The sequence below is a fragment of the Lepisma saccharinum genome, chromosome 2 (genome assembly GCF_977018435.1).
Source record: "Lepisma saccharinum chromosome 2, izLepSacc3.1, whole genome shotgun sequence".
Lineage (NCBI taxonomy): Eukaryota > Metazoa > Arthropoda > Insecta > Zygentoma > Lepismatidae > Lepisma > Lepisma saccharinum.
Genome location: NC_139230.1, coordinates 74,270,331 through 74,285,754, shown reverse-complemented (window position 1 = coordinate 74,285,754; position 15,424 = coordinate 74,270,331). Strand labels below are relative to the sequence as shown.

The following is a 15,424-nucleotide window of genomic DNA, read 5'->3' as shown; positions in this document are numbered from 1 at the left end:
CAAGAGACCTCCTTCTAGGACTTCATAGGATTTAGGAGCTACATAAGTAGGCAACACTGGCTGCTGCTGTCCACGTGGTGAAGAAACGTCTGGAGTAACATGCTACCGAAGGGCTGTTTCCTACCAGCAGGTTTTGCAGGTGTCTGGGTCTTGTTGAATGCCCAGTTACCTTGTAAGCTCAGAGCACCTTGAAGATGAGGAACCCTGTTAAAGACTCAAGTCGACTTGTTGCCTTGGGCCGGAGAGCAAGTATACCTTTTCTCGTGGGGCAAGAAGCAGTGGGTAGGCAAAAGCCCGATTATGCAGGCCTCTGTCTACCAATCCAATGAAAAATTGCAAATGTTCTTTGAAGAATCTGAATTTATTGTTTTATCTTTACAGCTACAATGGGTTTGATCTATGAGAATGAAACTCCATGTGAAGAATTTTAGTTTACGAAACCTGGTCATGTAAATTATACCTTTATATTTAGAAAGATAACTAAATGGCAGAATTTTACATGAAATTGCATGCTATTTATACTTGTAGACATATCAGGGATCCCTAGTAGATGCTTGTGTGCTTGTGTATGAGAGAAAGAGAGAGAGAGAATTAGTTAGTTTTGGTTGGTGTGCTTTCTTTATTGCATCATGGTGGTTACTCACTGGGAATTCCAGGAATTATGCATGAATTATTGCTCCGGGAATTATGCATATATTCTGCGTGAATTTCTCTCCGTAGACGTGAAAAATTGCGATTTTCATTAATCCAAAATCCATTGAATTTATGCATATTTATAAATGCCTTGATTCAAGTTTTTCACAGTTTATCTTTTATATCTATGGAGGAAGGAAAGGAAAGCTGCGTGGAGAATTAAACAGAATTCCCTCAGTTTGTTTAAAAAAAAAAGGTAAAGTGCTCCCCTGTGCATAGCACCACGCCATGAAGCCGTATAGGGGGTGTGGGGGTAACGCCCCACACTTTCTTGATCCGGTCGTGAGTGGGGGTGATGTGATCAGCATCACGCCCCTGACCGCCTTTACCCCCCAGGGTTTCCCCCAGGTACCCATGTTATTCGACGCTGGGTAGGCGCCGTGGCCGCTTCCACCGTTAGAAAAGTTCCCGGATTTGAACCGGCCGGGGATCGAACCCGGGACCTTTTTAGCATGGTAGTCAGACGCGTTACCGACTGAGCCACCGCAGTTTGTTTACTTTGTTAGTATTCTTTGCAGAACAATCTCTCAGACAGATGGAAGATTATTGCAAGATAAGATACTTTGAAGTTGATTAGGTAAAATTGAGTTTGAAATCCTTATGCAATTAACAATTCTTTCATAGATTGGTAAATCCCGTAACATTTGTGACTTGTGTTTGTGGATATATTTTGAGTCTGAATATGTGAAATGGCAACTGTGAACTCTGCACCTTAGATTAAATATTTTCCATATACCGGGTGAGTTTTTTAGCTTGACACAACGAAATATCTCGAAAAGTACACATCTGATCAAAAAAAGTTCTGAATGAAATTTGTTCATCATGAAGGGGCTCATCCAAAGATGCTAAACTCCACCCCCACCCCACCTCCTGGGGCTGCGGCGAGGGGCAACTTTAAAATCTCAAATGGGAACCCCCATTGTGTATTGCAGATTTGGATTCTCCAGACAAAGATACGTAGGTTTTGTCTTAAACTTGTTTGTGGATTTGTGATAGATAGCGCTGTAATCGCAAAAATGAAATATTGTGGAAATGGTACAAAATGCACTTTTAATCGCAAAATGATGTGAGGCATGTTGAATTTTTATAAGAAACTGCATTTAGCATAACTCAGGAACAACGACGTGGATATAGCAGTATTTTGTTCCCATCGCAGTGCTTTTATAAGGTGAGTCCCCTCGCCTCACACCACCGTGGTGCTTGTTTTAGGTGAGTCCTCTTGTCTCTCACAATTGGGGAGCTTGTTTTAGGTGAGTCCCTTCTCCTCTCACCATTGGGGTGCTTTTTCTTAGGTACCCCTTGCCTCTCATCAGGGTGCTTGTTTTAGGTGAGTCCCCTCGCCTCTCACCATCAGAGTGCTTGTTTTAGTTGAGTCCCCTCACCTCTCACCATCGGGGTGCTTGTTTTAGGTGAGGCCCCTTGCCTCTCACCATCGGGGTGCTTGTCTTTAATAATCATTTTACAATAAGTGCTCGAAAATGTCACCACCCACTTCGATACACTGATTTATCTGCATTTGGAATGATTGGACACAACTGAGAAGCATGCCCAGTGTAATCTTTCGACATGCATTGGTGATTCGCTCAATCATGTTCTCACACGTTGTTCGCAGTTCATTATAAACTTCACTCTTCACGTAGCCCCACAAACAAAAGTCAGGCGAAGTAAGATCTGGCGATCTTGCAGGCCAAGAGACTGGACAACCTCTTCCGATCCACCGACGGTTGTACACGCGATCTAATACTTCCCGTGCTGCAATGGAATAATGTGCTGGACAACCGTCATGTTGCAACCACATTGTTTGTTGCACGTCTAAGGGAAGGTCTGCAAGCAATACTGGAAGTTCGTTCTGCAAGAAGTTTCGATATTTCTCACCATTTAAGTTCCCATCAATAAAATATGGACCAATAAGTTTATCGCCAATTATTCCACACCAAACATTTACATTCCAAGGGCGCTGATGTTCAACTTGGCGTAACCAATGCGGGTTTTCGACACTCCAATAATGCATGTTGTGTCGTGGGGGTTATGAGCCACCGCAGCTAATACCGCAATTTCATTATTTTCTCCAACAATTGTTCTTCGGCGATTCCCTTTTCTTGGTTGTACAGTTCCCTCAGTGGGGAACTGTTGAACAACTCTGCAAAAAGAAGCGTGCGATCGCACACCTGGTCTGGAAAACGTTGAGCATAAAGAATCACAGCATCATTGATATTCCTGCCACTTTCTCCATAAATGTACACCATTTCAATTTTCTCTTGCACCATTATAGCCTGCGTTATAACCACTAATAGAGTCAAGGAAGAGAAACACTACTTCTGTCCTCTTCTTCAGGCTTCGTGGCAGATTATGCCGTGTCTGTTTGACTAGGAAACATGGTCAAATGATCTTTAGGAGAAAACATGCGGTCTTGAAACATGCTCGGCAATCTGTTCAAAATGTTGTGAACCACTTATAAAACTGTAAAACGTTGAAGATTTCAAAGCTCCGTAAAAAAAACTTTGACCATGTGAAAATAAACAATCTCACTTCCACGGAATGGATCGTCGAGTTAGTCATCTCCACAGCTAATGTTGTGCTGCTGATGGCTGGTACTGGACCAGCCCACTTGCTTCCTCCCTCCCCCCTCCTTTTCCCCGCTACTCCTGCATTATTACGTCATCCGTCTGCCTTGGAACTCCTCTCATGAACGCTCATGTCATTTCTTTCGTTACATTAAAGCCTATTTGATTTTATCTTCTTCCATTTTTTTTAACATCTTTACCCATCTTTCCTCTACATTCCCTTTCTTCAACATTTTTACAGTTTTATAATTGATTAACCTCGTTTTTAACAGATTGCCGAGCATGTTTCAGGACGGCATGTTTTATCTTACAAACCATTTGACCTTGTTTCCTGGTCAAACAGACACGGCATAATCTGCCACAAAGCCTGACGAAGAGGGCAGTGTATTTCTTGAGAATTGCGACAAATCTTACTTTTTTTGATTACAGCGCCAGCTATCACAAATCCCAAAAAACAGTTTTAGACAAAACCTACGTATTTTTGTGTGGAGAATCCGAATCTGCAATGAAAAATGGGGGTTCCCATTTGAGATTTTACAGGTGGAATGTGGCATCATTGGATGAGCCCATTCAAGACTATCAATTTCATTCTGAACTTTTTTTTGATCAGATGCATACTTTTCGAGATATTTCGTTGTGTCAAGCTAAAAAACACACCCTGTGTATATATATTGTTGATTTGAATTGAATTAGTGTTTTCGGATACAGTTGGAATCACACAGACCCTTTATATTGTTAATATATTTGTGTAGGGGTTTGGTGAGAGACAGGAATACATAAGGTCGAAATATAGAAAACAGCTGCTTGTAACCTTGAATTTTTGTAAAGGACGCTTTGAAAACTGGAAATTATGCTTGAATATTATCATGGTCCTGGAGTGGCCACCCTGTGCATGCAAACTTCTAATTACTACCTAATGTTCTTCCTCAGATTCTACAGTGGAGAATTCGTAAGGAACATCAGTTGCAGCCAGGAATGATGGTGTCCTTCCTTCAGGTGAACAATTTGAAAATTTCTAAGATAAACTCTTTCATGTGTACATGTTGATTTATTTTCAGGCAGGTAAAATATAACCAACTTAATAACATTTCAAGGTAAGTATTTTTTTAAACCAAAAAGGGCAGCATTCCTACTATATTGCATGCCATTTATAGATATATATCAGACACATCAGCAAGTTTACAAACAATGTAATGCACTTATATTCCTGGATCAGCAGATATCAATACAATACAGATTAACTTTTCCCATTCCTACTACCTTCCTAATTGATTGTATCATCTGATATTGGAGTACTGATTTTTTGGTAAAATTTTTCTCCCAGTCCATTACACGCAGATGTGGTTTTTAATCCCAGTAAAGTAAGACAGAGTTGGATACAAGTGGTGTCAGTATCAGAAAGTACTGGTTGCTAATGTACCAATACTGACTGAATTTGATTATTCATGGGGTCTACAAAACGTGCCATGCACCTCTTGCATGGAAATCATGCAAAATTCAACGTTTCCATTTATGTTGTACCAGTATTGTTTCCCCAATTTCCTCATGATGGGTGGCCACTGGTCCCATACGCAAGCCGAAATCTAAGGAGAAAGGTTGGTACACTTCCCCCAGGAGACTCGAACCTGCATGCATCCTGTAGCCAGAGCCCAAAGCATGACCCCTTAGACTGCATGGCCACAGTGCAGGACATTGCTCCTCCTATGCTAGCAGCAAAGATATAATTCCAAATCGAGAGTCTAGTTGCATGGTTCTACTTGATAAGAAAACCTGCATGGGAATGGGTGGAATGTGTTATATTCATGGAAATCTTGAACTCCAAGAGCATAATTTTTATGAGGAAGCGCATAGTTGTTTGAAATGCATAACTTAAGTCTTTTTCTTGTTGGGATTGAACTCGTTGAATTTATAACTTAAAAAATCATGCATCTGAAACTTGTCTCATTGAAATATAATAGTATACAACCTTGGGAGAATTGGCAGGGACTGCCAGAAAAAAAAATACTAGTGAGAAAAACACATTATCGTGAAATTTATTTCTATGTTTTCACTGTATATGCAAATCTACGTTGCCTTCATTTTTTCTCAGGGCTGAGAAATTGCAGGACTGCAGACGGCAAGGTATGGTGCAGATGCTGGCATTTTCAATCTGTAATATCCCACTTTTTCATATGCACAAGTCTTTAGCATGCAGACAATTATATTTATATTGCCTAACGGATACTAATTTGTGTTATAGGAGTTGTTCAAAGTGGTGACGAAGTACATTCACACATTCCTGGCATCTTTTGATGAAATTTTAATTGACACGCAAATGTTCCGCTTCCGTAATTCTTGTAAGTTCTGTTCTTACATTGTCTTTCAGTTCATCTGTAGTGTGAGTATTGTTTCTAAAGACTCTATTTTTTAGAGTTCCCCACAAATAATAAATTGCCTACAAAACAGTGAGAAATGACACTGCAAGCTAAGATGAACAGAACAGTAATGATAAGTGAGCAACAACAACACTTACACCTGCAATGTGAGCTTTAGACAGTGTGGCTTTCTAAGATCTCCAGCGCATAAGCAAAATCAACTTTAGCATGTCAATGCGATGGTGTTTTCTTTCACAGAATGATCAAGAATAACAACACAGAGAATGCTGACAGCTTGTGTCTGCTGTCGGATTAGAAATTATGGATACTCGATTTTGGACTCCAATTAAAAATTAACCAATGGACCTGCATAGAAGCAAGTTACATCAAAATTTAGCTTATTCAGTTCTGCATTAATCTGCACACAGCAATGTCTGTTGAACCAGTGGAAACTGCAGGTTGTCACTGGGAGTCAGTGCAAGCAGTGTTGCCACCTTTCACAACCATCTTTACTCTGTTGAATAATTGCCTGTATAAAATCTGTTTCACAGTGTGAATTGACAATGATGGATTTTAAGAACAGATGCATGTGGTTTAAAAATAAGACCAAGGTCATATTTTTAGGACTACCCAATCCTAAGAAAAAGTTGTTTTACAATTTGAGGACTGTATCTCGACCAATTTTTAAAATCTGAAAATTCAGAATTGTGTTTGAAACCATTCTGCCTGCACTGTATTAAAATGTCATCATGTTCTGACCACCCGTTTTTTATTTGTGTAATTTCAAAGAGTGCAATTGTTCACAAAACTCAAAAAATGGCACTTTTTTTTGTTCTCACGACGATAAAAAATTGAAGACCTACTCAAAAGAAAATTTGGTTAGCATAGATTAATGCAGAATTGAATAAGCTAAGTTTTGATGTAACTTGTTTTTATGTAGGTGTACTGGTTAATTTTTAATTGGAGTGTAAACTCAAGTATCCATAATTTTTAATCAGACAATAGTGTTTAACAATGGCATCAAAACAACTTGCAAACAGAACAAATATGTCAATCAAAATTTCATCGAAAGATGCTGAGAATGCGTGTATGCAGTTTGCCACTACATTGAACAACTATTGTAACACAGGTTAGTACTTGTGATGCAATGTAAATATAATTGTCTGGATGCTAAAGATGTATGTGTATAGTAAGTAAGACTTTAAGGGATGAAAATGCTGTCATCTGCACCATGCCTCACCGCTCTGCAGTCATGTGCTATCTTGGCCCCAAACCAAAATGAATGCATTGTGTTACTGTATTGATATTAAGAATATTAGAACTTAGTACATATTTGTTTGTCAGCAGTTTCTGTGGTTTTATTGTACTTTGTGTCTGAAAAATACCTTGCCTTACATTATCCAAGTTCTTGTACTAATATCAATCTATATTTTGAAGAACTTTTAATTATTACAAATTTCAAGCATTGATGTCGATATCTGTGGTATTTGGTATTGGTTCAAAGTGGTATAGGCTTAGCCCTAAATGTACAATTTTGGACCCCTTTCTGAAAATTAATTACTCTGTTATTATGTACTGTGCAGACCTCAAAATTTGTGTTTCTGTAGTTTACAATAGAACTTTCAAAAACTTTGTGTGTAACTTTCTTTATGTGTCACTGTTGCAATCGTAAAAAAAATTATATTTTTTTGTATGTTCATTCTTTTTATTACTCTGTTTCTATGTACCATACAGACCTAAAATTGTATGTTCAAATGCAAAATACCACTGTTTAAAATATAACTTATTCAAGAATGTGCAATTTTTTCTTCCTTTATTCTCTATTTTTTACTCTGTTATGGAGTACTGTACAAACATTAAATTGTGTGTGTGAATATACTACTACACTTTACAACATAATTTACATAAACTTTATGTAATTTTTCTTCAAGCATCAGGGTTGCCATCAAAGGAATATTAAAAAATCTAAAAAAAAATTAGAAAATCATTACATTCAATATATCTATTTTTCTTAATATTCAGTGAATGACATCATTCACTCTTCTTCATGTTCAGACCCAGAATCATTCACAATCTCCTTCAAGCAATGCTGAAGATCATCTTACGAGAGTATCTGCTGGAGCAACCTGGAACAGCTTTGTCAGCCATTCATGGTGATCCAGAATGCCAATGAAATCAGCAAAAATCAAGAGCTTGCTATTTGACCCATATATCAATACAAATGTGTGAGATTAGCATTTTTAAGGAAAGATGGACACATTGGGTCCACAGAGTTCACATAAGATTATTTTTATTTTTATACAAAAAGTATAATATTTGACCCATTTCAATACACACTTGGGACCACAGTGGTGCTAAACAACACACTTGGAAGACTGAAATACATTCCCAGAAATAGATTAAATCATAATAAAAATAATGATAGGACATATTTTTACGGTGAGGTTAATCAGTTTATCGCTTTTTACTTCTCTCACTTATTTATTCAAAACTGACAATCTGCTTTGAGTGCATAGAGTAGAAGATAAAGCAACTACAAATATCCCATTTTTTTTTCAAGCCAACTTAAATTGTTTTCGAGAAATGTATATTCTATTGGGCAACAATTTTCATATCCTTAAAATACTTGTTGCAGAACAGCGTCACTTCAACACTAATGTCCTTAACACAATCTTCAGCGATATTTAAATTATTTAGAATCTAACATGAATGAAACAAATGCTTAATTTGATCATTCCTATCTTCATCAAAATTTTCATAGAGACTGTTTTATGGATTTCTATGATGCACCACCACCATTAAATACATGTGAATGGGTAAAAATGACCCAAGCGATTTTAAAATATTTTTTCATCTTAAACAGTGAGTGCATGAGACAAACTACCGAATGTCATGACCTTGAATCAGCTATGGGGGCCCTCATCAGTTTTCCCCACAGGACTGTGGAAACACTACCTGTGTAAATTTCACAATACGTGCACTCCTGCATTGTAACACAGATAAACGTTTATCTGTGGTTGCAGTTTGGTATTTAAATATGTTCTTTTTTTTCTAATTTTTAGCAATTGCAAAACACAATAAAGATGTTCAAAATTAATACAATTAGTATAACCAATAAAGGTGTTGTTAATAAAATGCTTTTAAGTAATGATAATTTGGACTTACGAAGTAATTTTGCTTCTGGGCAATACTTGTATTTACACAGCACAAGTCTTTGAAATATATACAGGGTGATTCTAAAGGTATAGTACAAACGAAAACCACAAATACCTCCCATGAAATAGAGACGAAAGTTCCCCTTCCACTTTGCCGAGAGATGCCTCCGTGAGGAGCTAGACAATGCCGAAAACGTGTGAAAATGAACTTCACACCTCTGTACAGCCAGTACCAGTGAAGATAGAAAGGCAGAACAAACGAAGTCAAAAGGAACACCAAAGTCGCCCATCCGAAAAACACTAGGCGGCAGCTGCGCAACGCATGCGCATGGGGTTCCACAAAGGAAATAGGAGTGTCCCGCAAGACAAGTGAAGGGAAAGGGTAGCGATCGACAACGGTAGTGAGAAAAGAAGCTATGAAGCATGAAGTAACAATTGCACAGTGGGAAACAAACACCATGACTGAAGCAGTGCAGTCGAGAAAAGTAGTGCGGGGTTGCAGAACCACGAGAGGACGACGTAGGATGTAAAAACACACCAAGAATGCAAGCAAAGTGGTCCGTGACACTCTACAGGCAACAGACGCGTACATGGTTCGGGGCAGAAATGGCGGCGCTGGCGGTGCAGCGCAATGGGAGTCCCCAAAACACAGTGGGGAGACACCGCAGCAAGAACAAAGCACGGTGCAACAAAAGAGAAAGAGGACCGGACGGGGAATGGTACCTGCCAAGGAGACAACAAATGCAGGACGAGGGATTCCCCGTAGCAGCACCGAGGGGATGTCACACAGAGGTCGTGCGCCAGCAGGACAAACACAGCAACTACGGGCACAGGAGGTTATTGCTAATGAAAGGTGCACGTACAGATAGGACCACGTACCCCGTACTGACGTTGTAACAAACGTTGTGATGGGGCCCAATCAGCCTCTTAGAAATGAAGCCAGAGGCACATCGCTAGGTGGGAGCGGGCGAAAGGCTGCTGGAGTGTCGTACGGACCCCACCACTCCGTACGGTGGACGACACTAATGGACGAGGTTGGAATGTTTCCATCCCGATCCAAGGTCCACCGTTCCCAGACCTGACGCGGCTGCTTGCTTCCGAGCGCAACCCCAGCCGAACAACTCGAGTCCCTCCTCGGCTGCAGCCTTCTGCTCCGAAACCAAGCGTGGCCTCACACCACCGCATGGGTGTGAGACCGGGCCGAGCAAGGCTGGACAGATAAACTGCGTGGGACAATCGTGTAATGAAGCTACGTGGGGGTATGCACGTCTGTTCAACTGCTGGGTTACCCCACATTGGTGTACACAAACACCACACGATCGTACGTAGTGCTCCCCGTCGGCTCGAGCAAGACGGATGAAGTACGTGTTGTGGGTGAATGGGGCAAGAATGAAGGACGCTACATGTGTTCCACGATGACAAGGCCCCAGAGTACATGGCCCCACCTGACGGCAGTGGTCAGATAGTGAAGAGCACAGGCACGGGTGGCTCAGGAACGTCAGCTGATTGTACCACAGCGCCGTGCGGACGTGTGGGCTGATTGGAAGTGCAGCGTCAGGGAGCGTGTCAGTGAAAGAGCCGGTGCGGTGGTGGTGTGCTTGACGTACGACAATTGAGTACATTGTTTTGAAGCCGTTGTGACCAGTGTGTGTGTGTGTGTGCCACCTGTGCACTGCAGTACAGTATTCCATAATTGGCACTATCCTCACCGTACCATGGAACGCTACACATTTGTAGAACTGAGGGACATGCATTTTGTCTACGGCCTTGCAGATGGCAATGGCCGAGCAGCTGCATGCCTTTATCGCGGACGGTATCCGGAGAGGCGACAACCCGACAGTAGGTTGTTTTCGAACGTGCACTGTACCCTTGGTGAATCGGGTGTGTTACGTGCAGGCCATCATGTCGGTCACCCAAGACATGTGCGCACCGCGGCGGTCGAGGAGGACGTACTTGCTTGCGTGGAAGACACACAGTCCACTAGCACCCGTAGCATTGCACGTGCAGTGGGAGTATCACAGTCGACAGTGTGGTGTGTCCTTCATGATGATCTGCTGTATCCCTATCATCCACAGCGAGTCCACATGTTGCAGGCTGGGGATTACCCACGACGTGTGGAATTCTGTCAACGACTGTTGCAGTTTTGTACCGACGATCCCCGTTTTTTGCGCCATGTGCTTTTCACGGACGAGGCAACATTCACCCGTGAGGGCATCTTCAATTGCCGAAACAGCCATGTGTGGGATTATGAAAATCCACATGCAGCAGTCGAGGTGCACCATCAGACCCAGTTTGCAGTGAATATCTGGGCAGGTATCATCAATGAACAGATTATCGGTCCATACCTGCTGCCACCATGTTTAAATGGCCGCCTCTATCACACCTTTCTTGCATCAGTCCTTCCAGAGCTGCTAGAAGATGTACCCCTCAACGTGCGACATCGCATGTGGTTTCAATTGGATGGAGCGCCTGCACATTTTGATGGCACAGTGCGAACCCTTTTGCACCATACCTACCCACAGCGCTGGATCGGCAGAGAGGGCCCCGTCCCCTGGCCCACCCGTTCGCCTGACCTCACACCAATGGATTTCTTCTTGTGGGGCCATGTGAAAACACTCGTCTACGAGACCCCGGTGCTTGACAAGGAAACATTGTGAGCGCGGATACTTGCAGCATCGGCCGAGGTGTGTACCATGCCAGGGATTTTTGATAGGGTTCGCCAGAATTTCCTGCGATGCTGCAATGCCTGCATTGAATGTGGTGGTCGTCAATTTGAGCAACTTTTGTAACAACGTCAGTCCGGGGTACGACTACGTACTACGTACTATTCCTATCTGTAAGTGCACCTTTGCGTGGCAATAAACCTCCTGTGCCCGTAGTTGCTGTGTTTGTCCTGCTGGCGCACGACCTCTGTGTGACATCCCCTCGGTGCTGCTACGGGGAATCCCTCGTCCTGCATTTGTTGTCTCCTTGACAGGTACCATTCCCCGTCCGGTCCCCTTTCTCTTTTGTTGAACTGTGCTTTGTTCTTGCTGCGGTGTCTCCCCACTGTGTTTGGGGACTCCCCACGCGCTGCATGTGTTTGTTTCCCGCTGTGTAATTGTTACTTCATGCTTCATTGCTTCTTTTGTCCCTACCGTTGTCGATCGCTACCCTTTCCCTTCACTTGTCTTGCGGGACACTCCTATTTCCTTTGTGGAACCCCATGTGCATGTGTTGCGCAGCTGCCGCCTAGTGTTTTTCGGATGGGCGACTTTGGTGTTCCTTTTGACTTCGTTTGTTCCGCCTTTCTATCTTTACTGGTACTGGCTGTACAGAGGTGTGAAGTTCATTTTCACACGTTTTCGGCGTTGTCTAGCTCCTCACGGAGGCATCTCTCGGCAAAGTGGAAGGGGAACTTTCGTCTCTATTTCATGGGAGGTATCTGTGGTTTTCGTTTGTACTATACCTTTAGAATCACCCTGTATATAGGGAGAGCATTGATGAAAGTTTGGAGGGCGTTAGGGGGTGTTTGGATAAACCACTGTTACACTGCATTACTGCTATATGTATTAAGCATTAGCTGATAGCAAAATCAGAGACCTCCCATTGCACAGCGTGCACATGCTTGTTCACATTTGATTCAGCGTTGCCAGCTGACCCATTAACAGTGGAGCACATGTTCACAAATAAGGTAAATTTGTCAAAAGTAGCAAAACTTTTCTGAATTACCATTTTCGCAATACCTTGAAGTATCCTTTGATTTAGGAATCGTTGCATGAAATACCAGCGAAAGCTATGTTCACTCAAGATTACTTTTGCATTTTCAAGTAAAAATTGAAAATGTTATATTTTATTTTAATTCAAATGTTTGTTCTCTTTCTCTTCATTACTGAGAAGTTGTGAGTCTGCCTAGCACACTGTTATTGTCCAGCGAAAAAATATTGCTACAGGTCTTAATAATAAGTACAGAATATAGTCTGAAAATTCCATTTTCATGAAGACAACAATAAATAATCAATTTAGAGAGAAATTTCTCTTGACAGTTTTATGCTGCATTTAGTTGTTTAGAGAAGTGTTCATGTTTTATGCCCTTACCAAAAAGTGAACATTTCTATTTTTACAGACTTCTTTGGCATTCTGGATCACTGTGCATTGCACCAAATGTGAGAAAGTACACAGACCACATGCACAAGCACAGAAAGTAAAATGAAACAGAATTTTTGCTGCTCTCATTCAGGCAAGTTATGAACTGAAATGTCAAACTTTGCAGAAAGCAATCAATGAACAAAATAGAAATACATACACATTTCCATGTTCACTCAGAAACTGAGAACATATATTTACATTGTCCATGATTAGTGCATAATACAGCAAGGACAGATATACATTCTCCACACCAAAATTGTCAATTGCTTTCCTACTTTAATTATCTGCTCAGTGATGAGGAGTGGTGATTTCATGCGCATGTAAATGGGATATTTTATAATTTCGTATGTTTTAATTGTTATTATTATTATTATTATTATTATTATTATTGCATGAAATGTAATTTTTACTATCATGTTTCCATCCACCTACAGATTTTCAAAGTGATGCTGACGATTCAACAGTGGCGACTGTAGCTGAATCTCCAATAGGTTGATCTGATGCCAGAGGACTCGGTGTTCAATGAAAACTAGATGGGTCATTCATCATCTGCCTGAAGCTTCGTGTAATGAGATGTAATCAGATGTTAATTAGGTCTAGTGCTTATTACTTGCTTATTTAGAAATTTAGATTTCAATATTTCCAGATTTCATGAATTCATCTGAACAATTTTAATGCTTATTTGTGCACATGCAAAACACCTTACATGCAAATTACAGATCAGTGGAAAGTTAAAAATGAAAAAGATTGAAGCAAAAATAAAAAGAATGAATGATAGCACGTTTGCATTGATCAATGATAAATTTTCGGCTCCAAATGTATGCACCTCCAGGACAACTTACTGGGTTTAGTCTTAAATCTGACCCTGCATTACATTAGTTGGTTGTGATTTTCTTTTTTCCATTGTTGGTTGATTCCAGACTGAATTATCAGTCTAAATAATGAAAGTGTAATTTTCAAGAATAGCACTGTATGTATCACAAAAAACTTTGCAAACACCTTCAAATACTTGCTTGCAGACTGAGGAGGCTCTGGCATCACAGCAGTATAATCCTTTGTGGGCCTCGTATTGGGTCATCCATAAATGTTTTTGATTGTCTCTTCATCCATTTTATCTTATCACCATTCATCCCCATTGCCAAGAGTACCAGAAATGTGATGTTAAATAAATTTAATCAAACTACGAAAAGCAAATTCTTTCAATCCAGTTATCAATATTAGATAATTTGGTAAAATTTCTGGAGGGGTCTAGGCCCAGTGAGTTCATGCCTGGCTATGTCAATGCAAATAGGATTGAAAATAGGACCTGAAAATTCAGGAAATCTGGAAAACATTGAACTTTCTGAGAATATTAAATACTAACAGTTTGAGCAAGAAGAGAAAGCCCCTCTCTTGCTGTCATTGAATTTTCAACTGTAAGCTAGCAATTGGTTGTTTATGATGTAATCATACCCTTCCTCTGCCAAAATGTGCAGCATTCTTCAACACATCATCATAATGTCTAGTCAATTAGTATTTGTTGCAAATTGTTAATATATTTGGCCCCTGTTCATAATTGTCTTGAGAACAAAACATATCATTGTGAGAAGACTGAAAACAGCACAATTGTAAATCTGTAATAAGGTGCATGTACTGTGTCGTGTGACTTTTTTTCCCATTGTTATATCTACCCTTGAGCTGGAGTGAATTTTTCCATACTGTGTTGCCTTTTTAAGTTTTTGTGTATAATATAAACTATGCATAACACATTGTTTTCTTTAGCTAGCACAGTACATAAGCTTTGAAAGTGTAGGATAATATATATAGGATAAAATTTGATTTCTATAGGGTAGGTTGTAATGCACCAAAATTTATCGCACAGTTGGATTGTAGTCAAGTTAAAGTAGCATTCAGTTTGTGAAAGTTTTATGTGCTGTAATGTTTGAAAGTGTTAAACAAAAGTTTATTTTGCCAGAATATTATTCATAATACAACTGAGAAAATGTGTGTCCAGAATATACAATATATATTTCATTTCATGCTTTAATTTCACCAAAGTTCTAAGGTTATTTGCTAGTTTAAAATAATGTTACATAAGTTTTGAAAAATGTAACATTAGCAGAGAATGTGTCATCAGTGGACCAATTTCTGTAAAATTTAAATAAAATCGTTTGGAAGAATCTTAAGTTTCTGTAAACATTTTATGGATATTAAATTAGATATTATGCAAAAGAATGTTTGTTAAGTACCTAAATATTGTTAAGGACTTTTGACATGAACATCTCAATGTGCAAATACTTGTGCCTCTTTGGTGTCTATGCTGGACTGGGCCTACTGTTGAAAGTGGGAAACTTGACACTACTTAAGTACATACAGTAAATTGCAAGAGCATTTTATATGGGAAAGGATATGACCATAAATGGACATATACCGTATTTACGTGCATATAGTGAGCATGCGTGTATAATGTGCACCTTGGTTTTTGATGGGTAAAAGTGACAAAAAATTATATCTTGTATATAGTGTGCAGTATAATCCAGTTTCAAGAAGT

The 15,424-nt window shown here is 40.1% G+C and overlaps 1 protein-coding gene across 1 annotated transcript in view; it reads left to right on the top strand.

The window, feature by feature from the left end:
* LOC145984070 (uncharacterized) overlaps positions 1 to 15,007 on the top strand; it is a 49,700-nt gene extending 34,693 nt beyond the window's left edge. The window contains exons 5-6 of the mRNA XM_083117457.1: positions 4,188 to 4,253; positions 13,329 to 15,007. Coding sequence (XP_082973583.1) covers positions 4,188 to 4,210 — 23 coding nt within the window. The 3' untranslated portion in view covers positions 4,211 to 4,253; positions 13,329 to 15,007. The remainder of the gene's footprint in view (positions 1 to 4,187; positions 4,254 to 13,328) is intronic.
* Positions 15,008 to 15,424: the final 417 nt, after the last annotated feature.